The sequence below is a fragment of the Galleria mellonella genome, unplaced genomic scaffold, assembly GCF_026898425.1.
Source record: "Galleria mellonella isolate WM207_F2 unplaced genomic scaffold, CSIRO_AGI_GalMel_v1 utg93, whole genome shotgun sequence".
Taxonomy (NCBI): Eukaryota; Metazoa; Arthropoda; class Insecta; order Lepidoptera; family Pyralidae; genus Galleria; species Galleria mellonella.
In genome coordinates, this window is record NW_026442176.1 from 2,579,769 (window position 1) to 2,606,502 (window position 26,734).

General features: G+C 31.0%; 2 protein-coding genes across 5 annotated transcripts in view; one reads left to right on the plus strand and one right to left on the minus strand.

The window, feature by feature from the left end:
- Positions 1-26,734, minus strand: part of LOC113516600 (dual specificity calcium/calmodulin-dependent 3',5'-cyclic nucleotide phosphodiesterase 1A) — a 295,443-nt gene that overhangs the window by 102,978 nt on the left and 165,731 nt on the right.
- LOC113516889 (maltase 2-like) overlaps positions 1-26,734 on the plus strand; it is a 65,461-nt gene that overhangs the window by 17,465 nt on the left and 21,262 nt on the right. Inside the window, exons 3-4 of one of the 4 annotated variants that reach the window (XM_052902621.1) lie at positions 2,354-2,374; positions 2,493-2,549. The exons of the other annotated variants lie outside the window; for them this stretch is intronic. Coding sequence (XP_052758581.1) covers positions 2,354-2,374; positions 2,493-2,549 — 78 coding nt within the window. The remainder of the gene's footprint in view (positions 1-2,353; positions 2,375-2,492; positions 2,550-26,734) is intronic. 4 annotated transcript variants of the gene reach the window in all.

A 26,734-nucleotide genomic window follows, 5' to 3' on the forward strand; every position in this document is an offset into this window, starting at 1 on the left:
GCGGAATATGACTATCCATGTATTCAATCTAATAAAATTTCTTTGTGTATATTTAACCTATTAACCATGTGATTCCTGTATAGAATAGACCAACCCTTCCTTACCCGTGGGTGTCGTAAGAGGTGACTAAGAGAGAGCGAGGTATGGGCAGCATCGTCCCTCTTAAAGTATTTCTAAAGCCTAACTACCGTTGCCAATCCGCCTGCCAAGTGTGGCAACTACTGGGAAAACCCCCAAGGGGGAGGGTTATGTTCAGCAGTGGATCTTTAAATGGAGATATGTTGATGATGATGTTTTAACCTTTTATCGGGAATATAAAACAATTAATATATAATTATGTCTCTGATTCTACTCATAATTATATTTCTCCTTTTAAAGGTTACCTGGAAAATAATTTCTTCAATCCTATTAGCTAATTAAAAAAAAAAGAATGTAAGAATGGATTGATGGATGGACAGATGGATGTCTGTTACTCTTTCATGCAAAAAATATCTAACAAATTTGAAAGACGTTTTGTACACAAGTAGCTTATATCCTAATTTAGTATATAGAATACTTTATATACGGACTCACAAGGGCCAATCCATGGGATATAGCTAGTCACTAATAAGATCTTTATAGTTTTCTCTTTGTGATATATTTCTTTGTAATGTTTTTTATTTCTCCTTTTCTAACGGAAGGAACGATAAGGCCGGATTCACACTAATGCCGGTCTCGATATCGGTCTGGTGAGTAGAAATACTTTGAGATTGATCAGAAGTAGAACGGAACTAGATTGGACTGTTTTACGAATACACATATATATATATATATATATATATATATATATATATATATATATATATATATATATATATATATATATACATTATATATATATATATATTATATATAAAATATAAAATTTTACCGAAACGAAAACGGCATTAAAGTGTGGATACAGTTAAAAAAATATAAGTATTTAGTAAATATATTTCCTCTAATAAGGACTAAGGCAAAATACTTGTTTTTGGTAAGACATTAGATAGCTATTTATTTAGCAAGAAGTGTGGTGGTAACAATACCCAAGTTCCAATAAACACTATCATCATTATTTTATGTTATTGTTTAGATTCTAGAAGATTATTAATTAAAGCAATTATGAAGCAAAGCATAACGAGTCTAATACTTCCATTACTTTTATCTCCTTTATCGTACTTTAGAACTCCTTTTTAATATTAATAATGCAAGTAACTTGAGTATCTTTATAAAATTAATAAATATCGATAGAAAATATATACAATTTATGTAGTACAACTTAAGGATTTTTATTTGAGCAAGTTGTCATCTTCTTAATATGTTTATTTGTCTGGTTAGCATACTTCTTCAGATATCTAAAAAAATTATAACTTTTTGTTTTACGTAGGTATACACATGAGCAGTATTTATATGTGTATATGTATGTATGTAAATGTATTTGTGTATATATAATAATAAGTAGGGGTATATATTTACATTATTATGATCATGTGTTACAGGTTGTCTGTAAGAGATTGCTTTTAGCGATAAGGCCGCCTTTTGTATATTGACCATATTCTTTATAAATACTTCTTGTATACATCTCTATTGTGCGCAATAAAGAGTTTATTATTATTATTACATCTACATAATTAGAAATGATAGAATTTTTATCGTGCCTCGGATCAAACTGTTTATAACTACTCCTCTCCATCCAAACGTTGCCTGGAAGCAATCGCTTTTAGCGATAAGGTCGCCCATTGTTTTTATCACTGTGATTATTTCTTGTAATTATTTGTATCTATAATAAGTTTACTACTGTAATCTTTTGGATCCACAATTTATATTTTATTTATAAATAACAAAATCGTATTCAAACTTAAAATTATAATTAATGTAGCTGGCCCTCTTGTTCTTATTTATTTAGCGAAACTCGGAGAGAAATATTACAAGGAAAAATTTCATAAGCAAATCTTGACTTATGTTAACTTTAATTTGATAATTGTAATATTATATTTTATATTTTTATACTATTATAATAAGCTCTGTTACGATAAGGTAACGTGGTGTAATTACATTAGGAATTATTTTATTTTATTTTTAATCAGTGAAACGCGTTGAAAGTTCTCGTTAACATGCTTTAGAATTTATTACAAGATGTAACTACTTACATTAATAGATGTTAAGAGGTTAATTAATTAATTATACATTAAGAGATAGATAATGCCATCAGGCATTAAGTCAGTCCTGTAGACATATTTTAATGTGTGCAAAAGTATAAAAAAATTAATAAGATTAATATTATAATTTAAATAAATAAAATAAGTTAATGTATATATAATTTATAATTTTACAGTAAAAGAAATAAGTCAGGAAGGTAATAAAAATTATCCAAGGAGTTTTTTATGTCGTATATAAATAATTACTTTTGTGCATGAATACGTATATTAATTCTTTAATTTTCATTTTATTTATTAATTAATTCAAATTTACAGAAGGAAATCAAGTGAAATACTTTGAAGATCTTCTAGAAAAAATCAAAAAGTTAAACAGTGAGTATGTTTTGTTAGAATAATTTTAGATTACTTCAAATTACTTGTTTTTGTTAATATTACAAATATTTTCAATTTCAGTGGGTGGTCGTTAATTTATTATTGAAAGACGAGCTTTTTTCAGACAGAAAAAACCTGTGACACTGCGACCTTTCCATGATCTTTTGTGTTTGCCTTTTTTTTTAATTTCGCTGCTAATTCCTATCAATGATAGGAAATTTAAGATGTTTTTTGTAGCGATGTTTTTTTATCTCAATAATAAAGCATATTTTCCAAAGGAGGTATATCGTTTATTTACAAAATCTGCAAATACATACTTTGCATTATATAATAATGATTTTGATAAATATATAATATTTTCCCTTTCTGTACTTTTATTAGCTACTTATAATGTTTTAACTATATAAATTAGAACAATAGTATTCCATTAGTTGATGTAAGATTTACCAGAGGGAGACTTTATACAAAAGTCGTTTTTTTTGGCACCTCTGTCCTATTCGTATTCCTACTGTGAAGTAGTTGTATTTGCATGGCTGTGTTTTGGTTTGAAGGGTGGGATATAACAGTTAATTTACAGGGTACAGAGAAATAATACCTGAATCCTCAGGAATGGCAAAACACGGAAGTGTCATGTGCATGAAACATTATACTCTGTTATGTCCATGGTACTACTTATGTCTATAGGCGACGGTTACCACTTTCCATTAGGTGGGCCGTCAGCTTGTTTGCCATTCTTAGTTACATAAAAGAAAAAGTAGGGTAATGATGATCCGAATATTATTAAAATTAATTTAACCATTTAACGTGATAGAGTAGTAAAATATCCTAATATCTTCATAACTTTCACATTTATGATATTAGTAAAGACTGAAATTAAAACAATTTTCTTTTCCGTAGTGTTTGTAGAATTGTAAATTATTTTTAAAGCAAAATATACTCTGAGAGTTCAATCAGATAAAGCTTCATTTCGGTTCAAAAGTCCCATGATCTCTGTATATCTCCTGAATTTTCAATTCATGTTAGAATCATTTATCATTAAAAATGATGATTATTTATTTAGGAGTGCACGTAAATGTATAAAGTACCTATATATCAAGCACGCCGTTATCCGGAGGCCTTTATGTATAACAAAGATGTTCTAGAAGGTGGCTTTTAATGACCCTCTCATCAGGAACGAATTCATATAATATATATTATACATAAAATATTGCAGTGTGATCCTGGCATAGAATTGGCCACTCTTGATTTTACCGTACGTTTTGTAAGAGACAACTAAGGGAAGGGAGGGATGGGAAGGACCGAGGGATGAGCAGTACCGTCTGTTATAAAATATCACCAAAGCAACTACTAGCAAATCCCCCTGAAGAGGATGGCCTATGTTCAGTAGTGGGCTGTTAACGGCTGATGGGATGAGGATGGGTATTATGAGATCTCTTTCACGGATATTTATTTGAAAGGAATACAAATATTTACATATTGAGAAGAATTTGTTTCAAAATAACAAAATACACGTGTTATTCAGCTTCTTAACCTACTGGTATATTGCATTATTATTCAAATTTAATAAGTACCCGCACTTGTTAGAATTTTGTACCTGTTACACGTGTAAAATCTAATATATGCGTTACGCTCTATTTCGTTTTTAATTATTCAATGGTCATTCTGTTTCATGTCAAACATCAATTAAAAATTCCATTTGTTTGTGAAAAACAAAAATCTGTTATTAGGTACCTTTTGCGTTGTACAATTTGGAATACAACTTTGTAAGTTCGTCTTTGTATACTTTGCTATACTACAAACAAACCAACAAAATATTAATCAAAAGATAAACAGTGATAGAATAAAAACTGTTTATTCCTTTTAACAAAATTGGATATATGATGTACAAACAGTAACACTTTTATAAACACCACGAGGTCATAAACTTTGTTAAAATAAATAAAATGTCATATATGTATATTATGTAGACGTTTATATAACTAACAACTTTAATACGAAAAGACGAAATGTACAAAACACCAGCTTAACTTTGCATCTACAAAACAAAACTACTGAACGGATTTGAATGAAATTTAATACACAAGTATGTCTTAATTGCTAAATCATCATATATCTTATTAGTACATAAACCATCCTATGATAGTACATAGGATGGTTTATGTACTGATTCATGCAGGAGGAGTACCGAGATACAGCTAGTAAAACATAGATGACATATGCATTTGGAATGCACTACCTATTGATATTAAAAAGTCACTTAACACAGGTTATTATATTAACCTGTACACTCAGGTTGTGGAATGAGCTCCCTGCCGAGATTTTCCCAAGAGACTACAGCATGGGGTCCTTCAAAAGGGGGGTAAAGAGGTTTCTTCAGGGTCGACAACGCACGCGTAATGCCTCTGGTATTGCAGGTGTTCATAGGCTACGGTAACCACTTACTATCAGGTGCGCCGTATGCTTGTTTGCCACCTCAGTGGTATAAAAAAAAACCTATTTAGAAGCCCAGTTCTAAAATCACAACTATTGTATCCTTTTAAAATTATAATATTAATATTAGTTAAGAAACTACAGTTATGTTTATACGAATATATCTCATTTCATATGCATTCGGAATGCACTACCTATTGATATCATAAAATCCCTTCGCAAACATTCCTCCAAACTGTTACAACAATGAATAACTCAATCTATATTTTTACATGATTAGCCATGACTTACGTTTATTATATATGTATTGAATTGTATATGATTTATGTACTAATAATTTTTTTAAGTAGCTATTATATGTATGCACATTAATTTATCTTAAAATGTATTTATTAATGTTATTATCTATCAAAACATTTGTTACATTTATAAATTGATTTATTTCAATGCACCGCAATTTACTCTCTGTTTAGCATAATGGTTGACTGGTCGAGAATGCTATTATGCATTAAGTCCGCCCTGTACATATAATTTAATGTGTGCAAAATAATAAATCAATAAAATAAATATTGAAACTGTTCAAATATTGTAAATATATAGGTAGTTTGTTAATCAAAGGCAATCTGTTTGATTGTTAGTTAGGTCAGAATTATGTATAAAATGATTTTATTTTCTGTATATCAAATGCAGTACTATGACAGTCAATTCAATATCGTATTTTATTCAAGTAATTTAATTTTGTTACCCGAATATTGTATCAATATTGTAAATGGATAATATAAGTTAATAAAGGAATTTAGGTAAAATATAGTTATTTTATATTGATAAAAATATCAATAAAATTTCCAAAAAATATATAAGAATATATAAGAATTAACTCTCTGACATTTTAAAACGACGAAACGGTAACACATGAATTAGTATTAAACCATGTATTAATAAATATCCAATTTGTTAATCTAAGCTACGGTTTATTTGTGTACCAGATTTCATTCAAATCTTTTTAGCCATTTATGCATAATCGAATGTCAACCTTGAATTAATACATGGGATATTTTATATCGTAACTAACATGGACAAAGCCGAGGATAATAGCTAGTTAATAATATTAATAAGTATATAGTTTATAATACACTTTTCATGTGCTTAATAGCATTTTGCTTAGATGTTACGTACGATTTTATTATTAGAAAACCACAGCCCGGAGCGTTCAGAAAATACAAAATGAAAATTTAATTAAATATTTATATACATATACGCTGAGTTGACTGAAAGGAGAAAAGGCAAAAAGTAAATAGATGATGTATTTTATGGGATGCTAATCCATTTTAAAAGCGAGGTATTACACTTTGAAGTATTAAATGAAACAGGATATGTCGAGTTCTTTACGGACGTTTGACATCAGCTTCGTAAAGCGCTTGCAAGCGATATATGTTTTGATTTCCCTTCGGGCAGCTAAAATATGAATATATATAATCCAGTCCGGCTTATACTTGTGCAGATGCTGGATTGAAGCAGCCGTTCTTACTATGAAATATAGCGGTTTTTTTGTTGTTGTTTGAATAAAATTTAAGTAGATATCTTTGTATGAAGTCTCCTTGCTAATATACTAATAATACCTGTATATTCTTCACAATACGAGAGATTAAAATGGGTGTATCTGTTACAAAAAAAAATCTATTCAGAATGGCTGAATAATATCGATTGATATACAAAATATACCGTTAAACCGAGAATGTCTTTTTTTTTAAGTTGCTTAAAAAGCTTTAGTCTGCAAATAAATAATTTGTAGTTAATACCTAAGTACATTATTATATTTACTATGATCCTAACTACTACCTAACTAAAAGAATTTTGATTTATATACAATACATATCTTGTATGATAAAAACCGATATAAATATACGTATAGCACTCAATTTTAATCTTATTTACGGATAATTAAGGATTGCATTCCACAAAAAAAAAATGTTATTTTGAGTTCAAACTAAAGTACTGACTAGATACATTTACGATAATGGTTTATTAATGTACCAGACTTATTCAAATTCGACCTTTTTTTTCCCCACAAAAAAACAACGATTCTTATTTTTTTTTACATTTGTAATACTAATTGTATCCTGCGGTTTTACGTGCGATTTATGATAATATTTACGAGTATCCTTGCCTGTGGTCCTGACGTAGAATAGACCGGACTCCTGTCTTTCCAGTGGCTGTCATAAGAGGTGAATAATGGAACTTAAAGATCGGAGGATGAGCAGCAGTGTCTCTCTTAAAACATCATCAAAGTATTAATTGCGGTTGCCAAATCGCCTGTCAAGTTTGGCAACTACCTTTAAAATCCTTCTTTATGTGAATAGTTGACGGTTGATATGTATGAATGAATATGAGTGTCCTATACGTCGCTTCAGGACATGGGTTATCTGTGTACCAAGTTTCATTCTAATACATACTGGTTTTGAAGGTGTAATCGAGTAATCGAGTAAAAAACATCCAAAGCTATAATAATAAGAGGAAATGGGAAATAAAATAAAATTTACATAATTTCCAGGCATTTAACCTACATTCTCGTGTAACTGAACCCCTGGTGATCGACTTTAAAATGATCCGATTTTCTTCATTATGGTACAGGAAACGTACCATTGTGCTATGAATAAAACATGCTTATGCCACTCCATCGCGCGATTTTATCATCGGGGAAATGTCGAGTACCATTTGATAGAATAAAAATTTGTAGCAAAATCGTTTAGATACAAAAATTGTTTGAAATGAATGAAAAATATATATTTTCATATAAAATTGTTTTTAATGTTACGTAGAATGGTAAACAAGCATAAATTATAAAATACTGTTTGTGGTAGTTGAAGAGAAGATTAATTGAATATTTAAATGTCATCAAAAAGATAAAATATAAAAATATTCAAGTTTCACAATGCAGTTCTTCCACTACAAAAAATTGTGAAATCACATGTAAAATCGAGTCACATATTTTATTTAGTGTTTGTATAAGACCGTATTGATATTAAGTATTTTATTTTCTATACTAATTATAATACTTGGCAATAACAACTAATAAAAAACTTTAGTCTTACGTGCACTCTTTAGATTTACTTAGTAATAAAATAGTAGATTTTGTATAAGTATATTTTATAATTTTTAATAATAATTATTTTTCATTTAATGAAAATGAATACTGAAATTTCGAGATTTTAAGTTTGTCTTCTTTTATAGGTTAAATGTTAATTAAAATGGTTAGCTGGTAGAGAATGCCATATGGCATTTAGCTCGCCATTTGTGCAAAGTTTTATTGTGCAATAAAGAATAAATAAATAAGTTTTTCATTACAGTTGAATGTATTTACTATTCTATAAATGGTGCAATAAATTGTAAATAAATAAAAATAAATAAAATTCAAAATTTGATGTTTGTGCGATTGCTAGAAGTACTTTGAATTTTGAAGATCAGAGTTTGTCAGAGACAAAAATAAGAAAGAATTTCAACTAGCAATAATTCGTAAATTATAAGGTGTAATTGTTAGATATATTGACGATATAGCCAGGTACAGTATGCTGTCTTGGTCGCTACAGAGGAGATCAAAAGAGCCGTGATTCACTTCGAGAAAAGGATGGTACGGCTGTGCTCGCTTAATGGGGCGCTCCCGTGCCCGTCATTATTCGTGTTATAAATTAGAAATGTTATTTTTTAATCATAAATCATAATTGTAATTATCTTTTCATTAATAATATTAATATTTGCCATATAAATATACATGTTATTCAGACTTGAACCGACATTTCTCATATATTGTGAGAAACAAGTTATTAAACTTCATCATACTTACACTCAAGTCAATTTAGAAAAGTTTTATTTCTAAATTAACCCGAAGCCAGGAGATCTACTGTGAAATTGCAAATCTGAATATTATGTTTTGAACGGTACTTGGTGAAATTTTGTTTTGCTTTGTATAACTCAAATTATAGGTCCAATAAAATTTGTTTGAGCAAATAGGGCTTTGAATGTTTCAAACAATAAACCAGCAATGTAATTTAGTCAAATCAAATTTTAAATCTATACTGGCTGATCATATCCGATGAAGTTAATATTTGTATTCAGATTTTTCATCCAGATTAAATTTCTTGGTTAAGATTACCTTTAAAATGATACAGGAACTTTATGGCTATACTATGCCATAGCGAATACATACCGCCAGTAAATATTCCTCTGACATGGGGGAGCAGCCGTATCAGTACTAGCAGAAGGCCGAAGAAGAGACTTCTGGAAGGGCTTCTAGTCAGCGATCCGAGGGCGACATATTGGTCTCTGAACTGTACTGTAATCCCATAAATAGCAACTAATGGAACGAAAAAGAATAAGGTTTTTGACTACAGGTTTCCACAAAGTAACGTGCCATGGTGATCTGAGTGCGGCAGGAGTAACCACAAAGTTATTTAGGTCGTCATTGTGCGAAATTCTTGTAAAACTAGGGAGTTGGCTGGAAGAGAATGCATGAAATATGCATGCATGAATGAATGCATAAAATGCAAGAATACATGAATGATTTGACAAGAGGAAACTCTTAAATAAGAAGAGAGGTAGATTTACTAGAATTTTAATTACGCAAGGTAACGAGCATGATAAAAGTTCCACTTTGCTGTTTGTACAACCCTAATAACAGTAATGCATCAGCCGCTAAGTTACAGTTGTCAGCAATTAAGCCTCAAGCAAGGTTCTAATTAAAACAAAACCAGACACTTCGAAAATACAAAGGTAGTGCACTTAGCCCTTTACATAACTCTCTCTCTTTGATTGCTACTTCTAGAAATATGACACTTTAATTGGATATGTGTACTACTCATATGTTCCGGGTAATTAAATATACAAGTTTTTTTTTTAACTTAATATTATTTATTATTTATATCTTTTCTGCTGGTTTATGCAATATTTTAATGGAATTACATTTGATGTTGTACAGTTATAATGGCCTGATTATTTAACGAGAGGGAGACTGTAGAAAATTTATCTGTATAGGTGATTCTATTACATTTGTATGTGTAAATGTATATGACTTCTAGTACATGAAAGGGGGAAAGGGTTTGTTAGTAATGCGGACTACCAGTCCCATTGCTAGCAATATACTCTATCAGATCCAGGTGTATTTATCACGATGGGCTAACTGACCTGCCATTTCATCTCACCTGTCACCCTTTACTGGTGCCTTGCCAGCATATACCGTTAGCATAGGTGAGTTTACCACCCCATTATCATACATTGACCTCTATTACATTTGTATTTCTAATAGGATGCTTGTATGGCTGCGATTCGGTTTGAAGGGTAGAATGTAGCAGTGACATTACATGTAATGAAGTCATAGTTTTCGTAAATATTATTATATTATCGTATTTTGTGGTATACACAATGCTATTCATTTCTGTAATCAACCGTTCTATCAGGAGTGTCAGTTTTATATAATTCAATTTTTAGTTGCATAAAAAATAACTTGACAGTAGCGTGGCGTTAAAATATTGTTTCTATTTTATTTAATCATACAAAAAGCATGGCTAATCCACTATTTTCAAATTGTACACGAAAGACTGTTATTTTTATACATCTAAAGGACGATGACCGCTTATATTTCTGTAAGTCTTAAGGCTTCGCTAGAACAACGGACTAGTAATCCTAGTCTTACTTTAAGCTCAATCATTATTGTATACTTCTTAGATAAATGGACAAGACGATTAAGATGTCGGATATACATAAAAAAATGTTATAGTTAAGTAGTCGTATATAAAATAAAAGAAAAATACATCGATACCTACTTTACTCTGATCATTATTAAACATATCAGCCTTTAACTGTTCACAGCTGAACATAAGCCTCCCCCATAAGGGGCATTTGCCAGTAGTTGCCATGCTTGGCAGGTACATTAGCAATTGCAGTTATGATTTGGTAATGTTTTAAGAGGGACGCTGCTGCCCATCCTTCGAATATTAAGTAGAGTAGGTATATTTATATAGAACTGACATTTTTCTCATTTTAATAATAATAACTTCGTTGGTTCGCTGACAGCTCGTGTCTAACTCGTGTCCCATTAAGTCAGGGCTTGCAAGTAACAGATACCGCAGTGGGAGCGCGCGCTTCGCTCCCATACGCGTGTCGTGTCATATTATAAATTTGTGACAACCTTCGTCTGTGCTTGGTCTGAGAGAAAAAAAAGGTGTATTTTGACAGGATTTCCGTATTTACAAAATAAAAGTATATGAGTGTCATCTCTACTCGTAGACTGTCGGCTCATGTTCCATTTTCAAATTAGAATTATCTAAAACACATGCATTTTGGATGATGTTTTGTTTGATGAACCCCTTGTTACCTCTTGGGAAAATCTCCATTCATTCCATAACCTGGTCGTTGGTGAGATCTCTGAAATTGCGCTATACGCGACTATCTGGACTCTAAGATATGAGGATGAACTCTCTGTTGATGGCGAGCTGTCTTTATATTTGTGATCATAAATTTTTGATGCTAACTGTACTGAACATAAATCAATATACCCGACGATTTATGAAAAGAAAATACATTTTTATACAATCTCAGCAATACTTCACGCTTATATAAAACATTTTTATGCTACAAAAGAGGATGTTGACGCTGTATATTGAAAAATAATGCATCTGTTCATAAAAGTGCATTCGATCCGTAAAACATTGAAATGAAATGAATTATTTGTAACATAAAATATTTACATCATTATGTAACGACCTAATTTCCCTCACTAAAGGTAAAAAGCAGAATAAGTTAGAGAATTTGGGGAAACAAAATAATACGCTAAAACTGATTTAAACCTGAGTATTTATAGATAATGTTTGAGAAGCCTATAGCTCCCACCTAGTGGACCGAGGCATTCAGTCAGACTCGTGCTCGTGTCATAGTCACTCATGACTAAGGATCACGAATTGATTCCGAAATTAGTCGAACTTTTACGATCTAATTAATTAATTAATTATTAAAATATAATGTAATGATTAAAAATTAAAAATATTACAAATTAAATTATTTTAAAGAAATATTAAAGAATAAACTAGCTGATTCTGGGTATTCAGTATTAAAACACGAGATAATTCAGAAAAAATTGTTGCAAATTAGCCCAACTGAGAACCGTACTTGGGAGATTATTTTCGCAAAGAGCGTATCTATTAGTGCAATGTAAAAGTAAGTAATATTAATCATCATATCAGCCGACAACTGTCCACTGCTGAACATAAGCCTTTCCCATAAGAGGAGCTTTGCGAGTAGTTGCCACACTTTGCAGGCGGGTTGGCAACCGCAGTTAGGCTTTTAGTGATGTTTTAAGAGGGATGCTGTTGTCTATCGCTTTACCATTATATTTCCTTAGTCGCCTATTACTACATTCAAGGGAATGAAAGTAATACTAATAGTACAGTATAAAGAACTTTAATAGTACTTGTACTATTACTTCTTACTTACATACTTCTTACTACAAGTAGTAAGAAGTAACGAGAATCAATTTTTAAATATCAGACAAGTGAATATACAAGACACCGATAATGAATATGTATATTTGAATTTAGAATGCAAAGTTATGACAAATAAAGCCGTCAGTTCTAAAATTAATATGTGTCTAACACAGAGGTAAACTATCGATGGTAAATCGATTTATAACTAGTGATGTAACTACGTAACAAAAAAAAAATACATGACGAATTGCAAACCCTCTCATTTTGATAGTCGCTTAAAAAAGGATATCTTTATTGCATTTAACTATTTCTTTTACGGACACTTACGATATTACGGTAGTTTCAGTTTCAGATATCAATTTGAGAATATAAATCAATGGAATCGAATACACAGTAATTCGATTTAGGTCGTCTCCGATGGCGAAAACCGGAGGCGCTCTTTCCGAAGTATATTGAATTTTTTGTATTATATATTAGTATTGTATAGGTAGGTAATTGTTGAGTATTCCTGTACGCTTACACTTTTATATTTACATTTCCGAAATAGAAAAAAAATCAAATAATTTTGCCATATCTACAGAACTTCACAGCAATTCACAATTAATAAAGTTGAAATTGAGAAATAAATCTTTATTATCAGCAATCTAATATATTGTATTGCACATTTTACTCCGCAAATAAAAAAATAGGACTCTAGTGTTGAAAATGGATATATTTTGAAATAATTTATAAATAACGATACTTGGAGTATTGTAAATATTCTAATGATACCCGACATATGCGATACTGCGTACTCAGGTACGCCTGATCAGTATCGCACGCCCACCTGATGGAAAGTGGTAACCGTTGCCTATAGACATGAGCAGTACCATAGACATAACAGAATAAACTGTTTCACCCATGATGATACCTTCCATGCGTTGCCATTTCTGAGGACTCAGGTGTTATTCCTCTGTACCCAGTAAATTCACTGCCATATCTAATTCTTCAATACATAGCCATGCAAACACAACAGCTTCACTGTAGAAACACGAATGGGACAGATGTGCCCAAGCAAACGACATTTGTACAAAGTCTCCCTCTGATGAATACTTGCTTAGTTTTCCAGCTCATCGTATTGGCTTTGTCACGGATTCTTTCACCGTTACGGTTATTAGACTCTGGAACGCTCTGCCCATTGACATTAGTGAATTCGGTTTTAAACAACGTTTACGTACACATTATCTCAACTCTCTTCAAACCTAATTCTCTAGTTAATTATTCTGCATTAGATCTCTTATTTTTTCGACTTTTTAAACTATTTATAATATTTTTGATCATTTAATTCAAATATTTGATCATTATCTTCCTACCCTTATCCCAATTATAATTTGGGGTCGGCGTAATATGTTTTCCTCTTCCATTCTTCTCTATTTCCAGTCATTTTCGCATTTACTCCCATTCTGCTTCAAGTATTTAATAAATATAATTTTGTATGTGTTTATTGATGTAAAGTTATTTTCTTTAGTTGTTAGAAAATTCAAAGAATAAATGTTATTAAATGTTGAATTTCACATTTGTATTAGGAATGCATACGATATGTAGCAATTAGTTGCATAGACGTGAAATTTCTACGGCGGGTATTTTATATAATTTAATTGCATATGCCGACTAAGTTTTGCTACGTGTATGTGTGTGTATAGTCCTTTGAGACTACACATACTAACTTCGTGCTACAGATCTCATTATTCATTTGAATTGCTTTATGGAAATGAGATTTCCACAAGGAAATTCCATTAAGGAAAATAATTGAAATGACTGGTGTTTACTTTGTGTATTACTAATATTTTCCCGCGATTTTGTTCTTGAGATAAATTGATTAAAATAAATTTTAAAAAGGCACCTATATCTTTATTCAATTTAAAAACACACGTCGATATTAAATCTATGAAATTTTATGACGGTTGGGACAAGCCATTGAGGTACCAAGGAGTAATATAAAAAAGTCAAACTCACTTTCACATTTCTAATATAAGTAAGGATGTTATGGGAACAAGTAATAAAATTATTCGGTTTAGTTCTTTTTTCATGCTTTTTTTCCTTAACATTATGACGTTGAGACATCATAATTTGTAATTTTACTGCCATTTTCCATTTCTGTAAAGCAAAATAACATGTAAGCACAATCGTTTGTCGACAAAAATGCGACTAGGATGTAAATACCTAAACAGACGACTTTGTTTACTTAATTGATATTTTCAATCGACTTCTAAAAAAAGGAGGTTTTCAATTCGGTGGTTTTTTTTTTGTTTTTTTTTTTATGTATTCGTTACCTAAAACGTTGTTAGTTGTAAACTGATTCGGAAATTTATTTTTGTCTGAAAAGGTACACTTTACAAATTGGCCCCATAGATGTTTTACAAAATCGATTAAGTACTTTAGTTTTTAGATCAAAACAACCTATTTTACCGCAATTGAAGTCTGTTTTTTTGTGGGACACAATCTCTATTTATATTAGATTTATATATAAAACGATAAAGAGGTTTCTTCAGGGTGACAACGCGCGCGTAATTCTCCTGGTATTGCAGGCGTACATAGGCTACGGTAACCGCTTACTATCAGGTGGGCCGTACGCTCTTTTGCTATCTCAGTGGTATAAAAACATTTCTTCAAATCGAAAAACACCTACATTTAATTAACAATTACTAGTATAAATTATATGAACATTTTTTTTTTATAAAAGAACAGAAAGAAAAAAATGACAATTTTATTCTTTTGAAAGGAACAATCTCTTGAGGAACAAACGTTTGTACAATAATGGAATTTAACAGGAACAAAGCGAACAATCCGCAGTAATGGGGAAACATGGGAACTAAGCAAACAAAGTTTTTTGTTTTCTATGGCTTGTTATATTATACTTAATGGTGTCAACACAAGGCGAAAATCTATAAGTTCACGTAGAAATACGAGGAAAATTAAGGTAAAAGGATTTAAAAAAGTTCCATTATGCTTTTGATCTGAATTTCTATGCTTCGAATAATTATTTTAAAGTCATGGTAATGATTTCGAACTCATGTAGTATAATAAATTAATAACTAAAGAAAACCTTTTTGATTTAAATATTATTTTATACGCTGTTGTTTCGATAACATAAAAAAAATTAATTGTGTATACCTACTACGGAAAAAATAAATATAATTAAAAGAAATATAATTTCAAAGCCTGAATAAGTCTGGTGTTAATACAAGCTCAACTCGTATTGTGAAACGCGTGGAAGATTTATACCAATATTAACATGTTCTCAACCGACTTTAAAAAAAGAGGGAGGTTTTCAATTTGCTTGTACCTCTTTATATTTGTTATTTCATAACTCCGTCATTTATATTGTATTAGATTTTTTTTTCCGAAAGAAGATACTTTTAGATTGAATTCAAAAAAATTTATTGAAATGAATTCAGTAGTTTGGTTTTTAAATCAAAATAAGTATTCACTATTGAAGTAGGTATTTTTTTGTTTGAAGAAACAAATTTTATTATGTAGTACTCGACTACCGAAAGGGAAAGGGAAGTAATGATTTTTAGGCCGATAATTTGTATAAATGTGTAGTGACATCCAGATTTCTATGCAATACTTATCCTACATAGCTTGATGTATTACAATAAATAGGACTTTAATTCTTAGATTATTATAGGCGTGACGACAGAACAAAATAATAATGGCAGCAATAAATTGATAAAAACGTGTGAACTGTAACATTCGGAACTGTGATGTTATCATGTTCACCCTCTAATAGAATGTTACTTTATCTCTGATCCTGAGCAGGGGCTCAGGAAAAGAACAATATTGAAAAAATAATTTTATACACGTTTATTATTTTGTTACCTTAGAGCATAGCTTCTAGATTGCTTCGCAAATAATTAATGTTTATACCCCACAAAAACATCGACTTCAATTATGACAAAACTTGTCTAAAAATTAATTACTGAACAGATTTTGATAAAATTTCGAACTAATTTCTCCGACTAATCTGTAAGTATACCCATTCAAATAAAAAAGAATTTTACAAATCGGTTTAGAACTGACAGATAAACATAAAAAAATGCAACCGAATTGAGAACGCCCTCTTTTTTGAAGTCGATTGAAAAAGAGAGTTTAAACATAAACGCACAAAAAATGAGATTTAAAAAAGAAACTTACATTTGTAGCATAGCATAATATGGATGTGAAACATGGATAACGCGAAAGGAAAGAAAGATGCTTGAGGTATTCGATATGTGGACATGGGGGAGAATGGAAAGAATAAGCTGGACAGAAAAAGTAACGAACGAGGAAGTCTTGAAAAGGGTGAATGAGAAAAGAATATTAATAAAAGCAATAGAGAATAGAAAAGGCAAAATGCTGGACCACATTATACGCCATGGTGATTTTTTAAATAACAAATAGTGGGCAAAAGAGGAAGGGGAAGACCGAGAAATAACTACATGGGAAAGATAAAGGAAACACTAGGTGTCATGTCATATAGAAGGTCAAAGACACGGCCTGGAAGAGAGTTGGCTGGAAGAGCATGCATGAATTAGTTGCCCCAACAAGAGGAAACTTTTAAATAAGAAGATTGTAGATTAAATTATGTATTTAATTTATATTATATAAGATTAGATTGCATATTTTTTGGCCATTAATTCCTGTACCGAGTAAAATTTTATGAAGTTTGTTCCGAAATGCCTTATCCTTCTCTATGCTTTTTAAACTATCAGGCATTTTATTAAATACTTTGATACAATGAGCAATAAATAATTATTATATAATACTCATTGTATGCTGAAACAAACAAAACAAGTACAAAACAGTAAGATATGTACAAAATATCTCGCCCGTGGTTTATTGATTAATTCACGACTGAAGTCGCTTTTTTTACGAATGAATGATTATGAGTTTTACGCAGTAAATATCGAAACAAAGTTATTGTGGCTGTTGACGTAATAGAAATACATTCTTTTTCATAAAGAAAAAAGTATAAAAAATTAAATAACATCTATATATGTAATAAAACTGTACAGGTCGAATGTCTGTACACAGAATAGAAGTGAAAAAGAACACATCCAGATTCTTTTCAAATTTTTTGTTCCTCTGTCAGTTTGTGCGGGCTAATCTCCGAAAATGTTGGAACTATTTACATGAAATTTTGCATGGTGGTCCCTTACATCCCCAGTCAACATTTTAGATTTAACCACGATACTTTTAACCACGGAAAATTAAAAAGTTCCCGTGGGATAGTTAAAAAATTTTAGTAACTTATATAGTTTAGTAAACAACCCACTTAAGCAAAGTAATTTTTACCTAAGGCAAAGAGTGAGAACGACACGTCATTTGTTAATTTTGGTCCAGTCCTGCCAGACATAGTTCACTACAATAAAGAGGTTAAAAATTTTAATCGAAGGAATAAAAGAAAGAAGGAACATGGACAAAGTCGCGGGCATCAGCTAGTCAAATTATAAAAGCTGCCAGCACTGGATTATAAAATGAAGATTACATTTTTTTCTAATTTTTTTTTGCTAAAAGACAGATATTTACGTTACAATGTAGACAGTTTCTTATAAAATACTCAAGAACCCGAAACGGTCTTATGGCACAGTCATAAAACGCATTATCTCCTAATTCAATTTGTTCTATGTTCTGGAAAGATCGCCAACCCGACCGTGTTAGTATTAGTAGTATGTTCATACATTATTAGGCGTATTATCTACTGGGCTAGTGCTGGCTTTCTACGTATTTTGAAAGTTCTATTATTAATGTAATAAATGCGAATGTTTGTAAGGATGAATGGATGTATGATTGTTACACAAAAACTACTGTACGGATTTGAATAAAATTCGGTACCAGGTACGTTGTCCCTTAGTTTAGTATATAGGTTACTTAATGCATTCATATAAGAGAAGCAGTTACTAGTAAATAGTTTAAATAAAAGTAGCAGTAAAAGTCCATATACAAAAAAAAAAATTAAATACATTTTAAGTGTATAAGGTGTATATTTTTTTTAATCAATCAATCATTTATTTGCTTAAACATAGGTATTTAGTTATACAAAAAAAAATTGTATGAATCACTACGTTTTGTAGTTGCAGGGCATACAAATATTATAAAACGCTTCGCCAAAAATTATTAATACAATATTAATGATTAATTTAATACCATTTCAATCCATTTATTTGTATTATTTTTCTAAAATTCAAGACAGTGTATGATTATTTAAAATCTTATATTTTTATTTGCTATTTTTATGTTTATAAAAAAGTCACGTGTTTAATTTCGACGAGTGGTCGCATAGCATACATACAAATAAAACATAGAGTTACAACACAGCGTTATTACTCCTAATAGTACTCGTAACACTGAGCTTCAGCTCAACTAGGTACTTGACTATGTATAAATCTAGTTACGCTAACCCGGTTGAAGGACTATTAGGTAAGTTCTTCCAGTCTCAGCATTAAGTTATTACTAAATTACGACAACAAACAAAGTTTGTTACTTACTAGCTGTCACCCGTGGCTTTGCCTGCGTGCGTCAGTGTATAAAGAATACAGGAGAATGCGTTCAAATTGGATATAATCTCCTCGTGTTTTTATATTACGAAGGTGGCAATCAAGCATCATTAACATCATCAGATCAGCCTTTAACTATCCATTGCTGAACATAAGGCTCCCTTAGGGGGGGGGGGGTATTGCCAGTTGCCACACTTTGTATACGGTTTGGTAACCGCGGTTAGGCTTTGGAGATATTTCAAGAGGGTTGCGGCTGCCCATACCTCGCCCTTCTTTAGTCGCCTCTTACGACATCTGTGGAAAGGGGTGAAAAAAGGGGTGAGAAAGGGGTGGCTCATTCTATGCCGGAGTCACACGGCAATCAAGCATTCAAATCCATTCAGTAGTTTTTGGCTGAAAGAGTAACAAATATTTATGTATCCAAATATATAGATATTTCTACATAAACTAGAACAAACCTTCGCATTAATAATAATAGTAGCAATCTAACAAAGATTACTTATCTCTATAGGTATGTTTAAGAAACAATCTGTTAAGGATCAATGTAATTTCGATAACAGTCCGCAAGATTCTCGAGCGACTAGTAAAATCCACTTTATATCGATAACCCTAATCTAATACAACAGATATTACTTAAGAGTGCATGCATTTCGTGACAATCATGCAGTAGAAACATGTTATTCATTGTTTTATGTTATGTGAAAAAAAAATGGAATTTTCTCAAGATGTTTGATTTTTATCAAATTGTATCTTCAATCGAGATAATTGTCATTTCGATCAATGAGTACATTGAGTAGGTACATGTGCATAGATATCATATCAGGGCAATTGAAATGCTATTTCATTTGTAGGCAGTGCAAAAAATATTTTCTGTTATTTGTGCAGATTGTCAGCATTTGATGTAATTTAACGTTTTTGCATATTCTTATTTATTTATTTATACATTATTGTACACAAAAATTACATTGTTATAATTTATTTTGAAAAAAAGATGTATAACAGGCAATATTTAAAAGAGTTCTCTTCCATCAAATCCTTATTTCCTTTTATTTTCTATCGTCATATTACGTTTAATTTCTAAAATAATCAAAGTATAAAAATTATATTTAAGTCTTAAAAGTTCACATTTCAAATTAATAACTTGGAGTTATATTAATTTTAAAACTTATGTTCATTATGAATGTTTAACTAAATTTGTCGTTTCCATCAATTGTTTCAACTTCATACAATAAAGGTTCATATAATTTCCGTTATATATGCATATAGAAATTGGAGTTAGTTAAACAAAAAGCAACTAAATGACCTGGGATATCAAATTCATTCATCATATATTGTAGTCTCCAATTAAGAAAAAGAAAATAATAAATAAATAAATAAGTTGGCCCTTTTGCTATAATTTTCGCGCGCAAAGAATATGTTACTAAATAAATATTGTATGATAAAATTCCATATTAATAAAAACACAGTAGATCTTGGAAAATTAAATAGCATTTAGGGAATAGACAAATAAGACGAACTCCCTAATAAATAATGCGTAATACGCAAAGTTGGAGTCTTAATAACACATTATAAAGACTTGAGAATAAATAATGTTTACTTTGGAGGCATTTCTTTTCCCCTTAACAAGGTCTTGTTGACTTACCGTGCAATATTGACATCACAATTTACAATTCAAATGAGAAAGCCCATTTGTCTTGAATGACGAGACGGAAATAAGGGAAAGAAACGGAGGGGATAAGAATGTATTTGGCCGGAGATAATATGCGAGTGGAGGGATCTCTGCGGCCACAAATCTGTGCTGATTACTAAGAACTGGGCTTACTAAGCTTTTTTTACATTCCAACAGTGTCATTACGAAAAACCTGTTAAAACTCCAACTAAACCTGGCCTAATTAGTCGAGGATTAAACCAAGCCTAAAGATAATGCACGGCATAAACCTGACTTTATTACAAAAGCCGCAAGTGTTTGGTACAGTCACAGTATGTTTAATAGTACTAACATACTACTCGGTACAATGTTACCCAAAAAAACACTAGCAGATATCGAGTTCCCTCTGTGACTTAAATATGACCATTAGAACAAATAATTCACCAAGTGTAACTCATTCATTAGAGGGAGACTTTGTATAAAAGTCGTTTGCATTTGGGCCTTTGTCCTACTTGGGTTCCTGCTATAAAGCAGTTATGCGTACTAGGCTGTGTTTTGATTTAATTGCAGGTAACACCATAGTTTTCAGGGATAAAAAGTAATGAAGGGCATTATGGGTATTACAGTATGATATCCATGGTACTATGTTCGTGTCTATAGGCGACAGGTATTATTTTTCATCAGCTTAGCCAGTAGTTTGTTTGTCATTCTATGTATTATTAAAATGACATTTGTCCTTATACAGACATCATCTTTTTATGTTGTAATGACAGCCATGGATAACGCTGTTTTTAAATGATTCACAAAAGAAGTAGGTTCTGGAATTGTCTGTTTTTCTTTGCTAATTCAATACTAATTTGTATAATTTATTCTTACTGTCACTAGGGCTTATTTTTGTATTAGTTTCAAAGGAATTGTTATGTTTGGAGTTGTTTTTTTTTAAATAATATCTATACAATGAAATATTAGGTCCAAAGTTTTATTAATTCTCAGAAAAGATAACACATGAAGAGTTCGTGTTAATAGATGATCATTTTCTATCAGATGGGTCGTCAAAATATTTGACTTTCAATGGTACTCCAAAACAAGTTTCTATAACATCTATTTAAGTATATATATCTAGTAATATATTATAATTTTGAAAAAATAGAATATGTTTAGATGTTTGAATTTATTTAATCAATTTGCAGACGTTGAATAGAAACAAAAATTATATTCTAGTAAATTTTATCCTGATTCATACGTTTAAAGCTGTGGGCTAGCTAGTAGGTGCATACAAATACTATCTTATGCAGCTTCTGGATATCAACCATTGTGGCAGTTTTCTTTACATAGTATCAATCTAAAGCCAATGGCATGTAACTTATGTCTTTTATATTCCTCAGAAAGTATCAGTTTTACTACCAGACGTTTATTCACCGCCTTTAAAGTAGCTCGTTTAAATCGAATAGATCCTTATGTAGTCATAACATAGTCATATATTACTGAAATACGTGTTATCATGTGAAAGTTCTTATCATTGGTTCATCATCATCATCATATCAGCCTTTTACGGTCCACTGCTAAACATAAGACTCCCCTTGGGGGGTTTTGCCAATAGTTGCCACACTTGGCAGGCGGGTTGACAACTGCAGTTAGGCTTTAGCGATGTTTTAAGAGGAACGCAGATGCCCATCTCTCGACCTCTCTTAGTCGCCTCTTACGACGCCCACGGGAAAGGAAGGAATGGCCTATTTTCTGCCGGGACCATACGACCAAAATCATTGGTTATTTGAATAAAAATATTTTGTTTAATTCTGTTACCATTAATATGTGTATGATTGTGAACACTCGGAGATTGACCACCATCATTGCTACTAGAAGTTCTACAATCTACCATATTGGACCTCAATTTATAAGTCTATATTTATCGGATTATTGGATATTAGTAGTTTGTCATTTTACGTCTTCATTTGATAACAGATTAAGACTTATGATTGAATATAAAAAAAAAATATTTATCTCTATTATATTGTACTATAGGTACCTACAAATGTAAACTGACATACAAAGTTGCTCAAAGTTTTGGTACCACTCAGAACTGTGCTCGGTGTTGCCAGATGCAATTTTGATTTTACCCCAAAGTTCAAGTATTTTTTTTTCCAAACTAAAACGATTTCTGCACTTTACGATATCATAATCTTTTGTTAGTTGTTAGTACGTTCTACCACGTAAACATTAGGCGAATGACGAAAAAAATGTAATTTTACTATCTTCATTACAATATTCTATAGTTCTATATATAGTTTAAAAATGTCTAAAGAGTAAAAAAGTTACCACAATTTTTTCCACTTTCTTTTTACCTAAAAAAAAATCGAAAGAAGTACCCAATCTGGCAATACTGATCGAGCTCACGTCGGCCTTTGGGGTTTGTAACTCGGGGTAGTGAAATGTATGCTATATTTTGGAACTACTGATTAATAATGCATAAGATAATCCTTTCACTTTGCTTTAATATTGTACGAGCTTTAGAACTTACGCTTTAGTATAAATTCTAAATATATTATGGGTTGATATTATATTTCATGAAAACCGGTTATTTGTTTGTTTGTTTAGAAATTTCGGATGTTTTTTTTTTTCGAATATGTTAAAAGTCTGTTATCCAAAAGATAATATTAAATATTGAAAAAAAAATGCACCGTTTAACTTAACTTAAATTGTACCGTTTAACATTCTAATTGCTCTTTCTGTTCTCTTTTTTTATGTACAATAGAAATTTCTAAACAAACAAACAAAACTTTTTTCCGCCGTCAATGTTTAGAGGAACTCAATACTTACCTTCTACCATCGTACACCTCGCTATCGCCAGATAGTTTACATCTATATCTTAAAGCTTAGATGATCGCATACAGCTTGGTTTCAGAGATGTTTTCTTACACGAAAACTCAGGTTGTCGAGGTTTTTTTGAGAAGGAATAAAGAGGTCTCTTCAGAGTCGGTAACACGCGCCTAATACCCTAACTAAAAATCGCTTATTTGCCATCTTAGTGGTATAATATTGTATATATATCGGATCATTATCCACCGAATCTATGTCTAATTTCGTCGTTCATAGATATGAAAAGTAACACAGATATTTCAATTTACAGAATATAATATACCGCCCATGCGTTTCTATTCCTGAAATTACGTGGGCACGTTACCTATAACTTTACTAAAAGTGGCGTTTCTTTTCACCCCATGTACTGTGCAGTATTTAGGTACTTACATGACAAATTGTGATATGCAAATGAAGTTATGAGAATGAACGACGTAATATAATTGTGATGTTTACCTGAAAAGAAGAAAAATATCATTAATAAATGCTTTAATGAGTAGTTAAAATATATTTCTAAGCAATTGTCATATATCATTTTCCGTTATGGACACGTTGATTAACGTAAATACGTACGTAAATAAAAAAATGTTGGGTTAATTTAACTCTTTTTATTGTCAATTATTTAGTCGACTATTAGATTATTTGTAACCTTAATCGAACTGTCGATTCATTTAATCGATAGTTAACGATTATTACGTACTACTAATATATTTAGGTATTGGTTAATTATTAACACTTCGACTAGGAAATTAAACATGATTACATTACATCCTGGATTTGATTCTGAGGCGTCACTTTTTAAAATTTATTATGATTTTTTTTTATACAACTTAGAATGGTAAACAAGCTGACGGCCCACCTGATGGGAAGTGGTAACCGTCGCCTATAGATATGAGCAGTACCATGGACATAACAGAGTATACTGTTTCGCCCATTGTACTCCCCATGCGTTACCATTCCTGAGGACTCAGGTGTTATTCCTTTGTACCCAGTAAATTCATGCTATATCCCACCCTTCAAACCGCAACACAGCCATGCAAACACAAGTGCTTCACGGTTGAAATACGAATGGGACAGAGGTCCCAAGCAATTTGGTATTAAAATAAATTATTTATTTAAAAAATAGTTATTAACTAAGTTTCTATAAGCTTAAAAATTTTTATAAGCTTAGTTTATAATAACTCATAAAACAAGAATTTTACGGAATCAAATTAAAATATTAAGGTAAAAGATAGATTCGGTGAAATGGCACTTGAGAATTGACATCACTGTTTATTTACTGCTTCTTTCATGGTCTCATTTGTTTAATGAAAGAGTAAGAAAATATTTAATAAAATAAAATATAAATAAAACGTAAGATATTTCATATTTATGAGGAATAACTCATACCATTGGTAGACTACTAGAGGCTTTAGTTTCTGAACTAAATGTAGTTGGTTTCAGGTATACTTATGATAGCGGCATTAAACAAAACAATAATAAACAAATAATCAGTTTGTAAATTTAGTCGAGTACGCATATTCTTTGAATTGTGTACATATTTGTTACCTGGTTTCTCTTATCCTTTCTTATTAACCTGCTGATATCCTAACATTAGGTAATTGGGGAGAAAGAGATTGTCAGTAATGGGATGTAATGGCCTCATCTCTAGCAATAGATCGACTTCCACGCAGTTCGCCCTGAAAACCATTGTTTTGCTGAATTCGTCGCAATGGGCTAACTAACCTGCTTTCATCCTCATCGATCATCTCTCACTGGTGACCCGCCTGTGTATATCGATAGCGCAGGCGAGGTTACCATGCCATTTTCACCCATAAAAAAAAACTAGGTAATTGATGTGATTGCAGGTTATATTACCTAATTAAATCAAATAGGATTTGATGTGAATACGATTGGTAGATCATGAACATTTAATAATGTCACTCCGCATGATATTTGTTATGTTTAAACAATTATATAACTGCACAATTGATGTTTGACTATGGTAAATGTTAACAATGGGAAGTTGTTTTTAAATATTCCTAATGAAATACTATTTAAAAGCTTTGATTATGCATCGGTTTTTTAATTAAGCGTCGAATTTAGGTGTAATGGGTAAGTATACATGGTCATTGATTAATAAAATTAATATGGTTTTTAACTTTATCGATTTAATAATAATTTTTGAAATCGGTTCAAAATTGGCAAAGATATTGTGTAATATTGTATTTTATATATAGCCACACACACATACATACACGAAAAACAGGCGATTTGAGGAATTCCTCCTTTTTAGTCTCGTCCTACGCAATGCAAGACTAAATTATACCTATTTATTTATAATCAACCATTTACTGCTGTTTTTTTAAAGACTTTTGTATCTCAACATTTATTGTTAAGATCATAATCATCATCATCATCTCAGCCATTATCTGTATATTGATAGACAAAGGCTTCCCCATAGATTGCCATAAGAAACGTCTCCGAGTAGGTGGCATTGTTAAGATGTATGTAACTTAATCAGTTGAACAGATTTATGCGAAATTTGGTATTTTATAACAGTCTATAAATACACTAAATTATTTATTTTAATTCAAATGAGCAAATCCACGATTTATAGCTCGTGTTTAATAAAAGATAACAATTAAAATATTGTGTCAAACTTCATTAAACATCACGAGTTGTCATAATGACATATTTAGCAAACATTCGTTAAGTTTTTAAACACCAATTAAGCAAGACTTGTTACAAAATTACAATTCTATTACAATCATTTATGAAGTTCACTGGTGTTTAACCACAGGTTAAACTTTGTAATAACTTGGTAAGTTAATTAAATATGGATTAGACAGGGCGATGATAATCGCACTGATATTATAATTGTGAAAGTTTGTAAAATTGTTTGAACGTTTGTAAATTGCTTTGAATGAGTTTTGCTAAGAACAAAGACAGAACACATCCTAAATAAAATAATAATATGTATTATAAAGAGGTAAGGTTTGTTTTTTGTTTAATTTATTAAGTTGAAATACGGGTGGAACGGAATACTGGAATACTGGTGGAATACTATAGTAATATTGTAATCATGATATTAATCATTATCTATTTAAATGATTTGCTAATTAAGACTGATTATGTACGTGTAATTTCTACTTTGAAGTATTCAGATCGGACTTTTTGTTTAGAAGTTACAACAAGTATAACAATCCTCTAAGTAAGAAAAATGTCACGGTTTAACTGAACTGTTCCATGTTTAGTCTTATAATACAATACTAAATTACG